The 15,619-nt window shown below is 39.2% G+C and overlaps 1 protein-coding gene across 3 annotated transcripts in view; it reads left to right on the forward strand.

Annotated features, from left to right (window-relative positions):
* Positions 1 to 15,619, forward strand: part of ace (angiotensin I converting enzyme (peptidyl-dipeptidase A) 1) — a 47,574-nt gene that overhangs the window by 9,722 nt on the left and 22,233 nt on the right. For 2 of the 3 annotated variants that reach the window (XM_057826782.1, XM_057826781.1), the window contains exons 3-6: positions 1,910 to 2,133; positions 12,247 to 12,414; positions 12,496 to 12,583; positions 15,435 to 15,578. In XM_057826782.1, coding sequence (XP_057682765.1) covers positions 1,912 to 2,133; positions 12,247 to 12,414; positions 12,496 to 12,583; positions 15,435 to 15,578 — 622 coding nt within the window. In that variant the 5' untranslated portion in view covers positions 1,910 to 1,911. Of the gene's footprint in view, positions 1 to 662; positions 2,134 to 12,246; positions 12,415 to 12,495; positions 12,584 to 15,434; positions 15,579 to 15,619 lie in introns of those variants that run through there. The other variant, XM_057826783.1, reaches the window with a different exon arrangement.

The following is a 15,619-nucleotide window of genomic DNA, read 5'->3' on the forward strand; positions in this document are numbered from 1 at the left end:
AAAAATACCCTAAAATCAACACGAAATGATCCAAAATGTATTGGAAGTGACCACGGAATGCCCCTAAATGTGTAGGAAATGACCCAAAATTAACTCACTGCCCACATTGACACCAACATACATTAATTTTAACTGGTAGGACTAGCTGTTAACATCAATGTCAGCCAATAGGTTAATAAAGGAAGTGACCCAAAAATGCCCGAAATGTATAGAAACTGATTGAAAATCTACAGAATCTTTAGAAATTGCATTTATTCACCATCAATGGCAGCCCTTTTTAAGAGGGTGTGCACACTTGTGCAACCACGATATTTCAGATGTGCGCCCCAAAAAATATGGATGGATGATAGATAGATAGATAGATAGATAGATAGATAGATAGATAGATAGATAGATAGATAGATAGATAGATAGATAGATAGATAGATAGATAGATAGATAGAAAAATCTTTTAATACTAAATTACTGCTTTTTGACTTGATTATAAAATAATTGCTGTTTTGACTTTGTCAGACACGGCTCAACTAATTAGTTTCCATTGAACATCACCAGGTGTCCAATCCATTTGAAGTGGGAGGGTGGCACCTCCCACTTCAAATGGATTGGACGCCTGGTGACTGGTGATAAACTCGCTGAGAAAAAGAACACATTTATATTTCAGCTCATTGTCTACTCATAATAAACTCATTTAAATTCACAGCAGATGACGATTGGACACCACACAGTTGGACGTACATTAACGTCTTGGGTGGTTGGAAACTAGATCTTGAAGAGTACATATCGCGCAGCATCGGCGCATTATTTCTTAGTACTCCCTGATACTGATACGTCATTTTAGTGTCCAACACTAGTTATGACATCAACTGTAGCATGGTGTCAGAGGATGTCAAGAGAAATCAAGCCAAAGTGTTTCCATTGGAGATTCGAATGGTTAAAAAAATGATTTAACTCAGAGGCTTTTATTGTGACTGTTAACATCAATGTCAGCCAATAAGTTAATAAAAGAAGTGACCCAAAAATGCCCGAAATGTATAGAAACTGATTGAAAATCTAGAGAATCTTCAGAAATTGCATTTATTCACCATAAATGGCAGCCCTTTTTAAGAGGGTGTGCACACTTGTGCAACCACAATATCTCAGATGTGCTCCCCCAAAAATATTGAGTTCTAATTTGGAAAAAAAAAATGTTAAGAAATGTTAATTTTTTGATTTTTGTCTTTCTGTAAGCAACTATATGTACACTGGTGGTTTTTTTTTGTTGAAAAAGAAGGGCATTTCTAAAAGAGCAAAAACTTTTAAACACTTCTTTTTTTTTTTTTTTTAAGCATTTTGAAACATAATGTTTCGGTGAGAATGGTTGTGAGTGTCTTATCATTGGTGTACGTCTCACTTTTCTAATTTCCCCAAGCTTATCAAGCCTCTGCTTACCATCCCCTCTCCCCCTCCCGTGTCCCTTCTCCCCATTCCCGCCCTCCTCTTCTTTCCCCTTGAGCCATGTGTGTGTGTTTGTGCTGAGCGAGGCACGAGAGAGCAAAGTATGTCGAGTCCCGCCTCGTGCCGGTCAGGGAGGCGCTGACAAGTCTCTCCTCTGCTCGACCGCTGTGCCATATCTTATCTGTCGTATCTCCCCTGATGCTGATGCTGCTTGGCTGGAGGAGGGCGCGAGAAGTAAGGCTTTGGTGCGCGTTGCGTTCAAGGGTGGGGATTATGTTTAGTATTGTAAAGGGGTGCAAGTGCAGGCTGCAGGGGCGTGTGGGCTGGGTCACGCTAGGACTTTAAAAAGACACTTGCTGAGCTTGGTGACCAGTCCAGGGAAAGGAGCTTGAAGCCCCCCTGTTGAAGGTTTTTTTTCTCATTTTTTCCACCCAACTTTCTTCTCCTTTTTTACACTTGTGGTGCCGGGAGGCAGACATGCATACATTTGTGTGGTCACTTGTGCTACTGCTGCAAGTGCTGCAGCAATGTGAAGCTCTGCCGGGAAGCTGGCTGCCAGGGGAATATTCCAACACGAAGGCCGATGCGGTGAGGTTCCTCAGCAACTACAACAGCACTGCGGAGGAGGTTTTTTTCTACAGCGTGTCGGCCAGCTGGACCTACAACACCAACTTGACAGAGCACAACTCTCATCTCCAGGTATGATCCGTCTTGGAATAGAAAATCGGTTCACTGCCAATACTGTACACTCCGGTGCATTCCAAGTTGTACACTGAGCACTGCTTGGTTTGGAGTTGGCCGATATTTTCCTATGAATTAAAGTGAAGCAAATGTTTACAGCTTGCAAGCATTTAAAGTTATATACACACATGGTTAGAATTTGTCATAGCAGCCTTCTAAAGGCAAGTTATGATTAGTGTTGTAATGATACACTTATGCACACTTGATGCCGATTCCTGGTTGTGTGGTATCGTCCAAAGCCGATACTGTACTGACATCATGTTTGAAAATAAATAAACAAATAAATGTATATATACAGTGGTACCTTTACATACGAATTTAATTCATTCCAGGACCTGCTTTGAAAGTCGAAATGGCCGTACGTCGAGCGGGATTATCCCATAAAAATAAATTATAATTCGGTGAATTTATTCTACAGCCCTACTCTAAATCCTTAAGAAATACTGCTGGTAAAATTACAATAGCAATTACACATCCAATACAAATTAATTATAAATACAATTTGGAGTAATAGTGTAATAATTATTATCATTATGTAACAAATCGGGTTCTATTTATGGTTGTGTTTTGCATGCTGTTCCTGAACGCACTGTGTGGCTGACGACAGAGTGATAGAGGTGCGGCAGACTTTCTATTTTCATGTTATTATTGGCGTTGGCTACGGCGAACAGTTGCCGTGTTGAGTTGATCAAGTTCCGAATTAAATGTTTAAAACCTGACGAAGCTGGCGACTTTCTTGGCCAATGTTACAACAATAATAATTGTCATCTTCACTTATAACGACTGGTGAATGGAGTTCGGTGAGGACCATCGAGATCGTAGACATTCTATGGCCGTATTGTCGGGTCACTTCACTGGTGCGCACATCACGCTCATATTTTTTTATCTTTCCATCTTAATTTCGATGCTAAGCGTTCCTTTTTTTAGAACTAGGCATGTGCCAGTATGAGATTCTGACGGTTAACCTTCAGCAAAAATATCACGGTTTCACAGTACCATGGTATTGCAATTAGAGCTCTAAAATGTGTGACTTTGAGGTATCTGGGTAAAACTAATTTAATTGGAAGATGGGTATAATGTTCAGTTAAAATAAATTATATAAATAACAAAAAAGATTTCTAAATAAAATTAAAATAAATGCAGTCCTTAAGATTAGCATTAACCCACAGCCACAGCTTAACATTCTTATCATCAGAACAAAAATAATTGAATTATTGTCCATAAAAAGCACATGTGTATGACTCGTATCATATTTACATTATACAGACATGTTGCCAGAGAGAAGAAAAAAAATGTTTTACCACCGCTAGACACACAAAAAATTCTGGAGTTAACTCTCGTAGCTGGTGAGAAACGTTCATGCAGGGGTCGCGTTAACCGGAAATTTTCCGTCGTTGACCGGTGACGGAAAAAACTGAAGTCCGTCCGTCATTTTGACAGGTTGCAATTCACACCCCAGACCACAGGGTGGCGAGTTAGCATATTAATTTGCTATTGTCTCTCTTAATGCATGACGTCGTTGGATATTCTGTCAGAATATTGTAGCGTCACCGGGGTCTGGCGGCGGCACCGTGATTGACACATCAACGCGAGGTTCTTATTGGTGCACCCGGTGTGCCAGCGCATCGTCCAATTGATGGACAAGATTGCCGCCTGTGTATAGACCCCAATCACATGACGTCACAACTCCGCCCCCCTGACCGGAGCCGCCATATTGTGTGTCAGCTCGTCATGTTTACACATTACCGCTACGTACATGCCTCCTATTACGGCGTGTTTTTCTGCTCGTTAATATTAATAATCAAAATGGTGAAGGCGTGTGTGGTGGTTGGTTGCTGTAACTGAGAAGATAGACGGAGAGACTTGAAGTTCTACCGTATTCTGAGAGACCCGAAGATGAGAGCGAGATGGACTGCTGTAATTCGACAAGAAATCTGGGCACCAAACGATCACCACAGACTATGTAGTAGTCTTTTTATATCTGGTAAGATGCATTTAATATATATTTAGAAGATTTTGGGCTGACAACCACAATTAAGATCATTGTGTGACGTTGGTGATTGGGGTCTATATCGTTGCCTCCTTTTCTTTGGGGGCGGAGTTGTTGGCGGTAAGCAGAGTAAAAAGGGAGAAAAATATCACAACTTCCGTGTCTAATTTTTCGCCGCCAAGCAAGCGTTACAATATTAATTAAAAATGAATGAAAACTAAATACTATTGAATATGTCATCATTATCATTTTTAAAATTTAAGTGACGGGTAGAAATAGACTATGACCGGATTTTTATGACCCTGTCAGTCAAAATGACAGACAACGAAAATGTCTAGCGCAACCTCTGCGTTCATGATAGTGTTTACTGACCTTTTATTTTCTATACATGTGAAATCATATTTGAGGTATTCATACCTGTCAACCTGAGGCCGTTGGCAATCTTACAAATTGGTGACTAATCTTACAACGTTGTATATAGCGTGCAATATGAAACAAAAATAAAACTCAATTTTTAAGATAATATGAATTTATTGGTAATATTGTAACATATAACCTGGTGCAAACAAAGAACAATCAATATCTTCAGCTACATCATTATTACTAAAATTTAACAGTGACTTTTGTTATAATTGTATGTAGCACTTTTGGCAATTTCTATTATGTCTTGATGGCTGCACTTCATGGCACTTCGCAATTCAGTTTGACTTGAAGGTAGCTCGTTAGTGTGTCCAATTTTAAATTAAAAAGGCCAATTGATAAAATTAACTTACCGATGCAATATTTGAGTCAGGGAACATTTCTTTTGCTAATTCTGAGAAGTGATCAGCAATAGTTGCAGACAAATTGTGTTCGGCAGAATAAAATCTCCGCTTTCGTCACTTTTCATTCTGCAGACTTTACATTTATGGCCAGTGTTGTTAATCTAACTTTTAAAAAGTAATTACAATTACAAATTACTTCTCCCATAAAGTAGTTGAGTTAGTAACTCAGTTACCTGAATGTAAGAGTAATTAGTTACTTGGCAAAGTAACTGGTGTTACCTTTCATGCTTTTTCTTTCATTAAAAAAAAAACAACAACAACAACAACAAAAAAACAAAAAACATAGTAACCTTTGCTATGTGTGGAAGTCATTTAATGTTGTAACTCAACTGTTAAAGTTGTTAAAATTGCCCCTGTTTTTGCATTAGTTCTCTTCCCTCTACTTTCGACATGTGAAAGTTAAAACTGTTTCATCATTTAAAGATAGATTCAAGTCAAGAGTTTGCCGATTCAGGAGTATTTTAGATAAAAAGTTACTTAGGTTTGCTGGGAAGGTTCACTACAACAGAGCCTTTCTGAGAAGTCTACTGCTTTAAAATGGCGGCTGTTTACCAACGCCGCCGAGGCTTTCATTTCGCATGTAGTTCTATATGCATGTGATATCTAGGCGTAGATTGTTGGCTGTCAGCTACAGTCAGGAAATACTGTTGCTATCTAGCCTAGCATCGCATTTGCTACAGCGTCACAACAAACTCTCTTCTCTCTCCGTGTCCCTGACTTTTCTCGCGTCATTCAACCAATGTAGTAACGCATAGTAATGCACATTTTCTGGTTGCCGAAACGGCGACAAAATCCGAACGGAGAAAAAAAACGTAATGCACGAAAAACGTACAGATTTTGAACGTAAGGCGTACACATTTAAAAACCAGTGCTCACTTGTACAAATTACGCCGAAACCATACAATTTGACAGGTATGCGTATTACCTCCTCAGCAGCCACTCTCCGCAAACATGTTTTACATGTCGGTTGGCCCTCTTCCTCTAAACCGCAGCCATCTGTAACCTTTCTGTACCCGAAGTATTCCCATACCAGCGATTTCGATTTCATTTTCTCTGATGTGGGAAAAAGTTCAGGAGTTTCACCGCCTCCAGCCATCGTGTAGCACAGCTGACTCACTGACACTGAGCAACAACCAGTGGGCAAGAGTTGAGCCTAGCAGCTGAAAGCGAGGGATTTCTTCCAGCATTTATGGTACATAAAAAATAGCTAATACCTTAGGGACGGCATGACGCAAAATTTTGGCGGTTTTGAAACCTTGACATTTTCATACCATTGTATACCTTGAAACCGGTTATCGGCACATGCCTAGTCAGAACCTGCACTTACATTCATGGGATCCACGTTGATTACTCACACAAGAAAATCCGCCGTGCGTCCGTGTTGGGGGCAAAAAATGAAATTGCGACGCTGTCATAAATCATCATATTTCGAGCATTTTGTCATATGTCGAGACAAATGACGAGTCGAATTTTACGTCGAATGTCGAAAGGGTTGTATGTCTAATTGCCACTGTATATGATATCTGATATGGATACATGGATGGATGGATGGATAGATACATAGAAAAAATCTTAATACTAAATTACTGCTTTTTCACTTGATTATAAAATAATTGCTATATTGGCTTTGTCAGACACGGCTCAACTAATTAGTTTCCATTGAACATCACCAGGCGTCCAATCCATTTGAAGTGGGAGGTTGGCAGATTCGACTTCAAATGGATTGGACGTCTGGTGACTGGTGATAAACTCGCTGTGAAGAAGAAAAAAATGTATATTTCAGCTCATTGTCTACTAATAATAAACTCATTTAAATTCAAAGCAGAAGGATGAATGGACACCACACAGTTGGACGTCCATCAACGTCTTGGGTGGTTGGAAACTAGATCTTGAAGAGTAGATATCGCGCAGCATCGCCGCATTATTTCTTCGTACTCCCTGGTACCGATATGTCATTTTAGTGTCCAATACTAGTTATGACATCAACTGTAGCATGGAGTCAGAGGATATCAAGAGAAATCAAGCCAAAGTGTTTCAATTTGAGATTTGAATGGTTAAAAAAACGAATTTAACTCAAAGGCTTTTATTGTGATGTCCGTGCTTGTACAGCTGTGACATTGTAGCTTGGACAACAGGTGTAGATCCGGTCCCCTGCCACGGGTCAGGCTGCAGAATGTGTCCTGCTTCTCTCACTGTGCTTGTAAAAATGGATAGGAGCCCATTTGGAAAAAGGAAAGCTGCAGTTTTGCAGATTACAAATATGTATATCCACATGAATCAAATGTAAAGTTGCGTGTCATCACTGCTGCATCAGTGGGGGAAGATGATGATTCAAAATGAAAACCATCACGAGGGAACAAATGGATGACAGTGCAAATTAATGGAAGTCTTCAAGGTTTGCAGAAAGACTACATATAATACTAGAACATAATATTTCTTTTCTGCACAGCTCTTGAATTGGATCTTGGGTATATGTGGCTGTACAAAAAGGTTCATGTAACGCTTCAACTCAAGAGTCCCCACTTTTCTCGCCTGCACCCTGCTGGGAAAACCCCAGATAAGAGCAATCGCAACAGAAACATGAGGCGACTGGAAAGTGTGTAGTCCGGCCTAATCGCAATGCGTGTGCAAATATTTTCCCATTTTTGACCAAGCCAACTAGTGTTTGCAGCGGTTGACCTTGAGCGAAACGTGCAGGGTTGCAACATAGCAAAACAACAAAATTGTAATTATAGCATGAGAACTTACAGTGTGAGAATCAAAGAGGGATTTGAAATATTGCACCTGCACATTCTAGAGTAACAACAAGCCTATACACCAGAGGTGGGTAGAGTAGCCAAAAAGTTGACTCAAGTAAGAGTAAAAGTAGTCATCCAAAAAATGGACTCAAGTACAAGTAAAAAATATTTGGTGAAAAGAATATTTAAGTAATGAGTAACATTGTGAGTCACTGTTTACGTTGTTAGATTTTTTTAAACAATGGTATTTCTTTTTCTCAGTACAAAGTTATCTATATGAACTGATAATATTATACTGTACTATAACCTGTTACGTAACCACATTAAGCCGAAGAAATACAAAAAAAAAAAAACAAACAAACAAAGAAACAAACAAACAAACAAAATCCTTGAATTCCAGCAAGAGAAAAAAATTGGCAGAATTGAAGCATCATTCATCCAAAGAGCATGAGTGCCCTCTAGTGGAGTGAATAGGTTCCTATCATGAAATTAAAAGCATCATATCTCTGGTTTTTCATGGTCAATCGGTGCCAAATAAAAACTGAGAGAGAGAAGTTAAAATCTACCTTTCGAGTCATGTTGAGGTCAGTGCTCTATGTCAAATATCGTAATTTTCGGACTGTAAGGCGCTCCTGACCATGGCTGGCACCCACCAAATTTGACTCGAAAATGGCATTTGTTCATAGATAAGCCACACTTGGATATAAGCCGTAGCTGTCCTCATTGCATTATAGGATATTTACACCAAACGATATTAACCGGTAAAACTTTATTTGACAGTAGCATCATAAGACTGTCTAAGACCAAATGAACCACCATGAAGCTTTGAATCAATGTGTTCCAAAGCTTCATTGCTTCAAGAAGCTTCATTTGGCCATAACTGCTTCCTTGTGGGAGGCAGTTCACCTCTGCTGTTAACACTGTTGTCATGCATCATCCCTCCTAGCATGCATTGCAGCACTACAAATGTAAATAACAATCAAAATTCATGTTCTGTGCTAATCATTTCTTCAGTTACTGTTCCAGTTGTTTCATTAATTGCTAGCTATGGTATTTGGTAACACTTTATTTGACAGTGGCACAACAAAACTGTCGTAAGACCATCATAATTATGACATGACACTGCCATGAGCATTAATGAATGCTTATAACAGATGTCATCTTGTGTCATCCGACAAATTGTCTCACTTTTGAATGGATGTAAAAGATCCAAGCTGGACATAAATGGAGTGACATAATTTCCCAGATGATACTTAATGACATCTGTCATAAGCATTTATTAATGTCCATGATAGTGTCATGTCATAATTATGACGGTCTTATAGCAGTCTTATGACGCCGCCATGAAATGACTATAAGCCGCAGGATTCAAAATGAGGGAAAAAAAGTAGCAGCATATAGTCTGGAAATTACGGTACTTAATTTTTTTTTACTGTTTAAAGACGCCACGTGATTGAACAGGCCGGCGTGATCCTAGCTTGAGTCGGATTGGAATAATAAAGTCATGTAATTATTGTTGCGACGTCTCATTGACAAAACTGGTAGAGTTACTCTTGCCATCGCTAGAGTAAAAAAAAAAAAAAGTAAAATCTAATATTTAGAATAAAGAGGAAAACGTAATGATGAGTGTACCCCAAAGTAGCAGAGTAAGAGTAGTGCTTCTTCTCTATACAAATCTACTGAAGTAAAAGTAAAACGTATGGCTTCGTAAAACTACACTTATGAGTACATTTTTCTCAAAAAGTTACTCAAGTCAATGTAATGAAGTTAATGTAACGTGTTACTACTCACCTCTGCTATACACTAACATTCATTCTGGAAATGCGAAAATAAAAATATTATCTGAATAAATTGAAAGTGATTAATGTTTGGGTGTGCAGGCCTTATCACATCGCATAATGGGAAATTGGATCTGTAGCAAATTGTTTGCGGTGAAAACCTATTAATCTTGAGAATAATGTGAATTTAGTCAGGCTATAACATTGAACAATAGTATAAAAGCTTTTGGCAGTGCCACAAAATTAGTTGTTACACAACACTACTTGCAATGCATTCACATTCATATGATGAAACATGACTCCATCTTATACTTGTCAAATGTTGTATATTATACGTATAACAAATGATACTGCAACAAACACAATCTAAAATACTTGGCATAGTTTTAAATGTAAATATTTGATTTCTGGGCAAACAAAATTAGACTCATTCATCAAAATTTCAGCAACCACACCTGTGACAAAAAAGCACATTCAAATGTGCTTTTTAGTGAATTTTCATTTAATTTGCTTGCAAATGCTTTAAACACACTTTTGCTAGAGCTGTAATGCATGTTTTAATACTCTCACAAAATTGATATAAAAGAAATTAACAAAAGAAACTAACTTCAATCTTAGTTGGAACATAGAATTTACTATCAGTTGATGGGACACGGGGCTCGGGGCCGATCCGTGGGGGGGCTTTTTTTTTTCTTTCAAAAACGTCAAATGCTATGTAGTTTTAATGCTTTGGTAAAATATTACTTTTTATTTTCTTTCACAGGTCATCGCAGCAAATCAGTTGTCTTTATCTAACCCTGTCCACTGCATCCTCTGCTCTCACACCAACTACCATCATGTCCTCTTAACTACATTCATAAACCTCCTCTTTGGTCATCCTGTAGCATATGTCTGCCATATTTTGTTAAATTCATACATATCATTATAGACTTCACTATCAGTTGACGGGAAACGGGGTGGGGTCCTATTTTAAAAATTTTAAAAATATTTTCAAAACCAAAGCCGCTAACGACCTAAAATCAAAACAGGCACCTCCCTCAGCTATATATGAGTCTCCATGAGCAGCAGCATCAAAAAATTGAAAGTCATTCCATAATAAAATCCTGAGTATTTTATTATTTTTATATTTTTATATAAGCATATCAAAACTTAAAATGGCTATAAAATTCTCAGGTTTTATGCTAGATGCACAAAAATCACCAAATGCAGAGATAATCACCTACTGTATATTTTCAGGATCAATAGCAATATTTGTTTAGGATCAATAGCAATATTTGACACATATACGTTTTTGCCAGAAATAGCAACTTAAAGAAAGATACAAAATCCAACATGGCGGCCATCACAAAACAAAGCGTTTTTAAAGTTGAAAATTCTTGCAAATATATGCGTAAATCGCGGAATTTCTATTGCTATGAATGTAAAACAGTCTAGATTCTTGGTTAAAAGGAAAAACCGGGCAGTTATCCGTCATTTTACGTAAATATTTCAAACAAAACTTACGCTATTGTGTAGAGATACAAAACCCAACATGGCGGCCATCACAAAACAAAGAGCTTTTTAAGTTGAAAATTCTTGCAAATAAATGTGTCAATCGTAGAATTTTTCATGGAAATGAACGTCAAACAGTCTAGATTCTTGGTTTAAAGCAAAAAAACGGGCAGTTATCAGTCATTCTACGTAAATATTCCAGCAAAACTTTGGTTATTGTGAGATACAAAATCCAGCATGGCGGCCATCACAAAACAAAGAGGTTTTTAAGTTGAAAATTCTTGCAAACAAATGCATAAATCGCAGAATTTTATATATATATGAACGTCAAACCATCTAGATTCTTGGTTAAAAGCAAAAAACGGGCAGTTATCGGGCATCTTACGTAAATATTTCTAGCAACGCTTGCGCTATTGTGTAGCAATGCAAAATCCAACATGGCGGCCATCACAAAACAAAGACATTTTAAGGTTGAAAATCCTTGCAAACAAATGCATAAATCGTGGAATTTCTATGGATATGAAGCTAACACGGTCTAGATTCTTGGTTAAACAAAAAAAAACAAAAAAACAAAAAAAAACGGGCAGTTATCATTCATATTACGTAAATATTTCAAGCCAAAGTTACACTAATTGTATCCATTGATTCTTTTCACAACCTTTCAAAGTGCATGCGTGGTGCTATTCAATATAATAATTACCTTGAATCCTCGACCAAATCACTCTTGAGACACTCCTGCTTGCTTGTATGCACTAAAACAGCGGTCTCAAACCGACTCCACAAAGGGCCGCAGTGGGTCCTGGTTTTTGTTCCAACAGATCCAGCACAAACAGTTCAACCAATGAGGTTTCTACTAACATAAGCAGCACCTGATTGCAATCAACTGATTACACTTGTAAGAAACCAGATTGGTGAAAAGGTATTTGTCTCGTTTGGTTGGAATGAAATCCAGTACCCCCTGCGGCCCTTTGAGGACCGGTTTGAGACCACTGCACTAAAACCTTCGTCCTGTTTCCACCTAAATCCGGCGTTAGAACGCAGCATGTGTTTGAGTTTATTGCAGTGAAACCTAACTCAGCGTTCTGCCTGGGTCGGCCCCCTACGGGAAGCCGCGGCGCAATGTCTGTAGGAGTTGTCTTGTCAACTGATGGTGTAGTCTATGGTTGGAATTTGAAAGAGGAGCATCTTGTATATCAGGACTGTCCATACTTTTTCCATCATATCCCTGTATATTTATTACATTTGCCTAGGTCAATGCATCCTTGGATGAGCAGGCCTTCACTGAGGCTTGGGGGCTCAAGGCCAAAACCGTCTTCACTAATGAGGTGCTTGAGACTCTCGACCCCAAAGATCAGAAACTGATGTACTTGGTGATGCTCCTTGGACCTGCTAACCTGCCTCCAGAAGAAAGAAGCGAGGTTTGTCTTTAATCGTCAACCTTTATCAGTCAAGTCCCCGCTAGAAGAATGAGTTCCATTGTCCTGTGTGTATCTGTGCAGTATAACACCATTCTCAGCAACATGGATAGTATTTATTCAACCGCCAAAGTCCATCCGCAGCCTAACGTCTCCTGGAGCCTCGAACCTCGTGAGTAAACTCTAAATGATTGAGAGGAGAGGGTCGCAAAGGATTGGTTTACAGAGCAACACCTTGTAAAAGCTCTTCTTATCGGTTCCTGAAAAAGTAACAGGATGGGCAAAGTAACTTCACACAGGAAGCGTTATGGAGGCCCTTGTTAGTGTGGCGTCAAAGTCTGGAACAACAGCGCACTAATAGCTGTTAACTATGGTGGGTGTTGGAAACAATGGCCCAGTGTTTTGTCTGCAGTAAACCTTTATTAACTAATGTACTTTACTACTTTACAACTTTAGAAAGGCACAGATGTTCAGTTATTCAAAACCTCAATACATCTTAAGCATTGGACTCATCACTCTCGATGAATGATTTTATGTGGACCTATCATGTTTTTAGGCAACAACAGTACATTTCCGCTAGTGTTGCACCGATGCCATTTTTTGGCTCTCGATACCGGTTCCAAAATCAACTGATGCCGATCTTGTACCGATACCACGTTACATTTTTATTTTCTTTCTAGTACTAAATTACTGCACACTCGGTTGACTTTAAAGTAATTTCTCATTGTCGGCGCTAGATGTCCAATCCACTTGAAATAGAAGGTATGACAGCAAAGGAACGAACGCAGATATACATTTTACAGAATGATAAGAACAGCAGTATTTTATTAACCCAAGGGCGTAGGTTTGCATAGGGACGGTAGGGACATAACACTACCAACTTTTCAGGATGCTCAAATTGTCCCCACCAACTTTAAGCAAACTTATATAAATGATATAATGAGTTCAGTTATATAGGTAATTTAGATAGTTTTCCCATATGTTGTAAGGATAGAATTGAGCCTACCATTTTAAGTGAATTATTTTCATTATGTTCAAACTTTCATTGACACCTTTACACTTGCTGAATGTGCCGGTCTGACCCGACTCACCACCTCCCCCCGTCCTCAAACGTACATTTAATTGGCTGATGACTTGACCCCCGCGACACACAGATACATGCTCACACACTGCCCCGACAAAAATACATGTCGACAACATGACGCCTCCTCCGCCCCCTTCAAAGATGGTGGTATTAGAAGTTTTTTTCGGCCAGCAGCAGCCACTGTAAGTAATGTATAAAGACTTGGTGGGGAACATATCTTTTGCTGCTGAAAGTCCGACCTGCATCAAAGTTAGCATAACATTAAACTGTGTGAACTTGCTAACCTGCAAAACTTGTGTACGAAGCTGCTGAGAGAGAAGTGTCCTTTTGTTTGTCCTATGCCCTTTTACCATATTGGCCCGAATATAAGACGGCCCTGATTATAAGACGATCCCTTCTTTTTCAAGACTCAAGTTGGAAAAAATACTTTTTGAACTGACTTTTTGCTCAGCAACAATACTCAGGTAGGCTGTGGCGTTCCAACGATGCTCATTTGGTACCAAGGGGCCCAAAGAGTGCCAAGAAAATATTCCCCTACACCATTACACCACCACCACCAGCCTGAACCGTTGATACAAGGCAGGATGGATCCATGCTTTCATGTTGTTGATGCCAAATTCTGACCCTACCATCCGAATGTCGCAGCAGAAATCGAGACACCTCAGACCAAGCAACGTTTTTCCAATCTTCTATTGTCCAATTTCGATGAGCTTGTGCAAATCGTAGCCTCAGTTTCCTGTTCTTAGCTGAAAGGAGTGGCACCCGGCTTCGTCTTCTGCTGCTGTAGCCCATCTGCCTCAAAGTTTGACGTACTGTGCGTTCGGAGATGCTCTTCTGCCTATCTTGGTTGTAACGGGTGGTTATTTGAGTCACTGTTGCCTTTCTATCAGCTCGAACCAGTCTGGCCATTCTCCTCTGACCTTTGGCATCAACAAGGCATTTCCGCCCACAGAACTGCCGCTCACTGGATATTTTTTCTTTTTCAGACCATTCTCTGTAAACCCTAAAGATGGTTGTGCGTGAAAATCCCAGTAGATCAGCAGTTTCTGAAATACTCAGACCAGCCCTTCTGGCACCAACAACCATGCCACGTTCAAAGTCACTCAAATCACCTTTCTTCCCCATATTGATGCTCGGTTTGAACTGCAGGAGATTGTCTTAAACCATGTCTTTATGCCTAAATGCACTGAGTTGCCACCATGTGATTGGCTGATTAGAAATTAAGTGTTAACGAGCAGTTGGACAGGTGTACCTAATAAAGTGGCCGATGAGTGTATGTCTGAAGTTTGGGTGGCTTGGAATGGCTTAGTGCATTTACATGGAAAACGTGTCTCTACTTAAGGAATTTTCAGTTTATGAAACCCCTTTCAGAACTCCAGGTAGTCCCCGGGTTTTTTTTTTTTACATTTTGCACAACTCCCATTTTATTGTTATTGTGCAATACCCAAATTGTAACATGAATTTAATTCATGTTATGATGCATTTTTATGCTTTATAAAAGACTTATGTCTGAATTTTGAGGGGCTGGGAACAGATTAGGCCATTTAAATGGAAAATGTGTCTCTACTTATCAAATTTTCAGTTTACGAAACTATTTCCAGGACCAATCAATTTTGTAAGTAGAGGTACCACTGTATTTACACATGGATTTAATACTATTACCACTGCAGGCACAGTAAGGAGTTTTACAGGTACACAAATTATTTATTTTGGATCACTTTTTCAAATGTTGCTCTCTGATCCCTGCCGCCAGTTTCATTATCGCTACTTGATAATGTTTGCAATGATGACATTTTTAAAATTATTTTTATGAAGTTCAATAATGAGAGCACTTCTTCACAATTCAAACAGAACATTTGTAAATAAGGAAACCTGCTTTTGGGGTTTAGAAGATTTGCCCTCACTTGTCCAAAAGCTTTTTGTAATTGGTCCTTTGCAGATCTAACAGATATCATGGCGACGTCGAGGAGCTACAAAAAACTGTTGTACGCTTGGGAGGGCTGGCACAATGTCTCAGGTGTCCCCCTCAAGCAGCACTACCCCAGGTTTGTCGAGCTTGGGAACAAAGCCTCAAGGGCTGATGGTAAGAAAATCACCCCAAAACACAAAAAGAGTTCATTGTGT

Source organism: Corythoichthys intestinalis, chromosome 21 (assembly GCF_030265065.1).
Source record: "Corythoichthys intestinalis isolate RoL2023-P3 chromosome 21, ASM3026506v1, whole genome shotgun sequence".
Lineage (NCBI taxonomy): Eukaryota > Metazoa > Chordata > Actinopteri > Syngnathiformes > Syngnathidae > Corythoichthys > Corythoichthys intestinalis.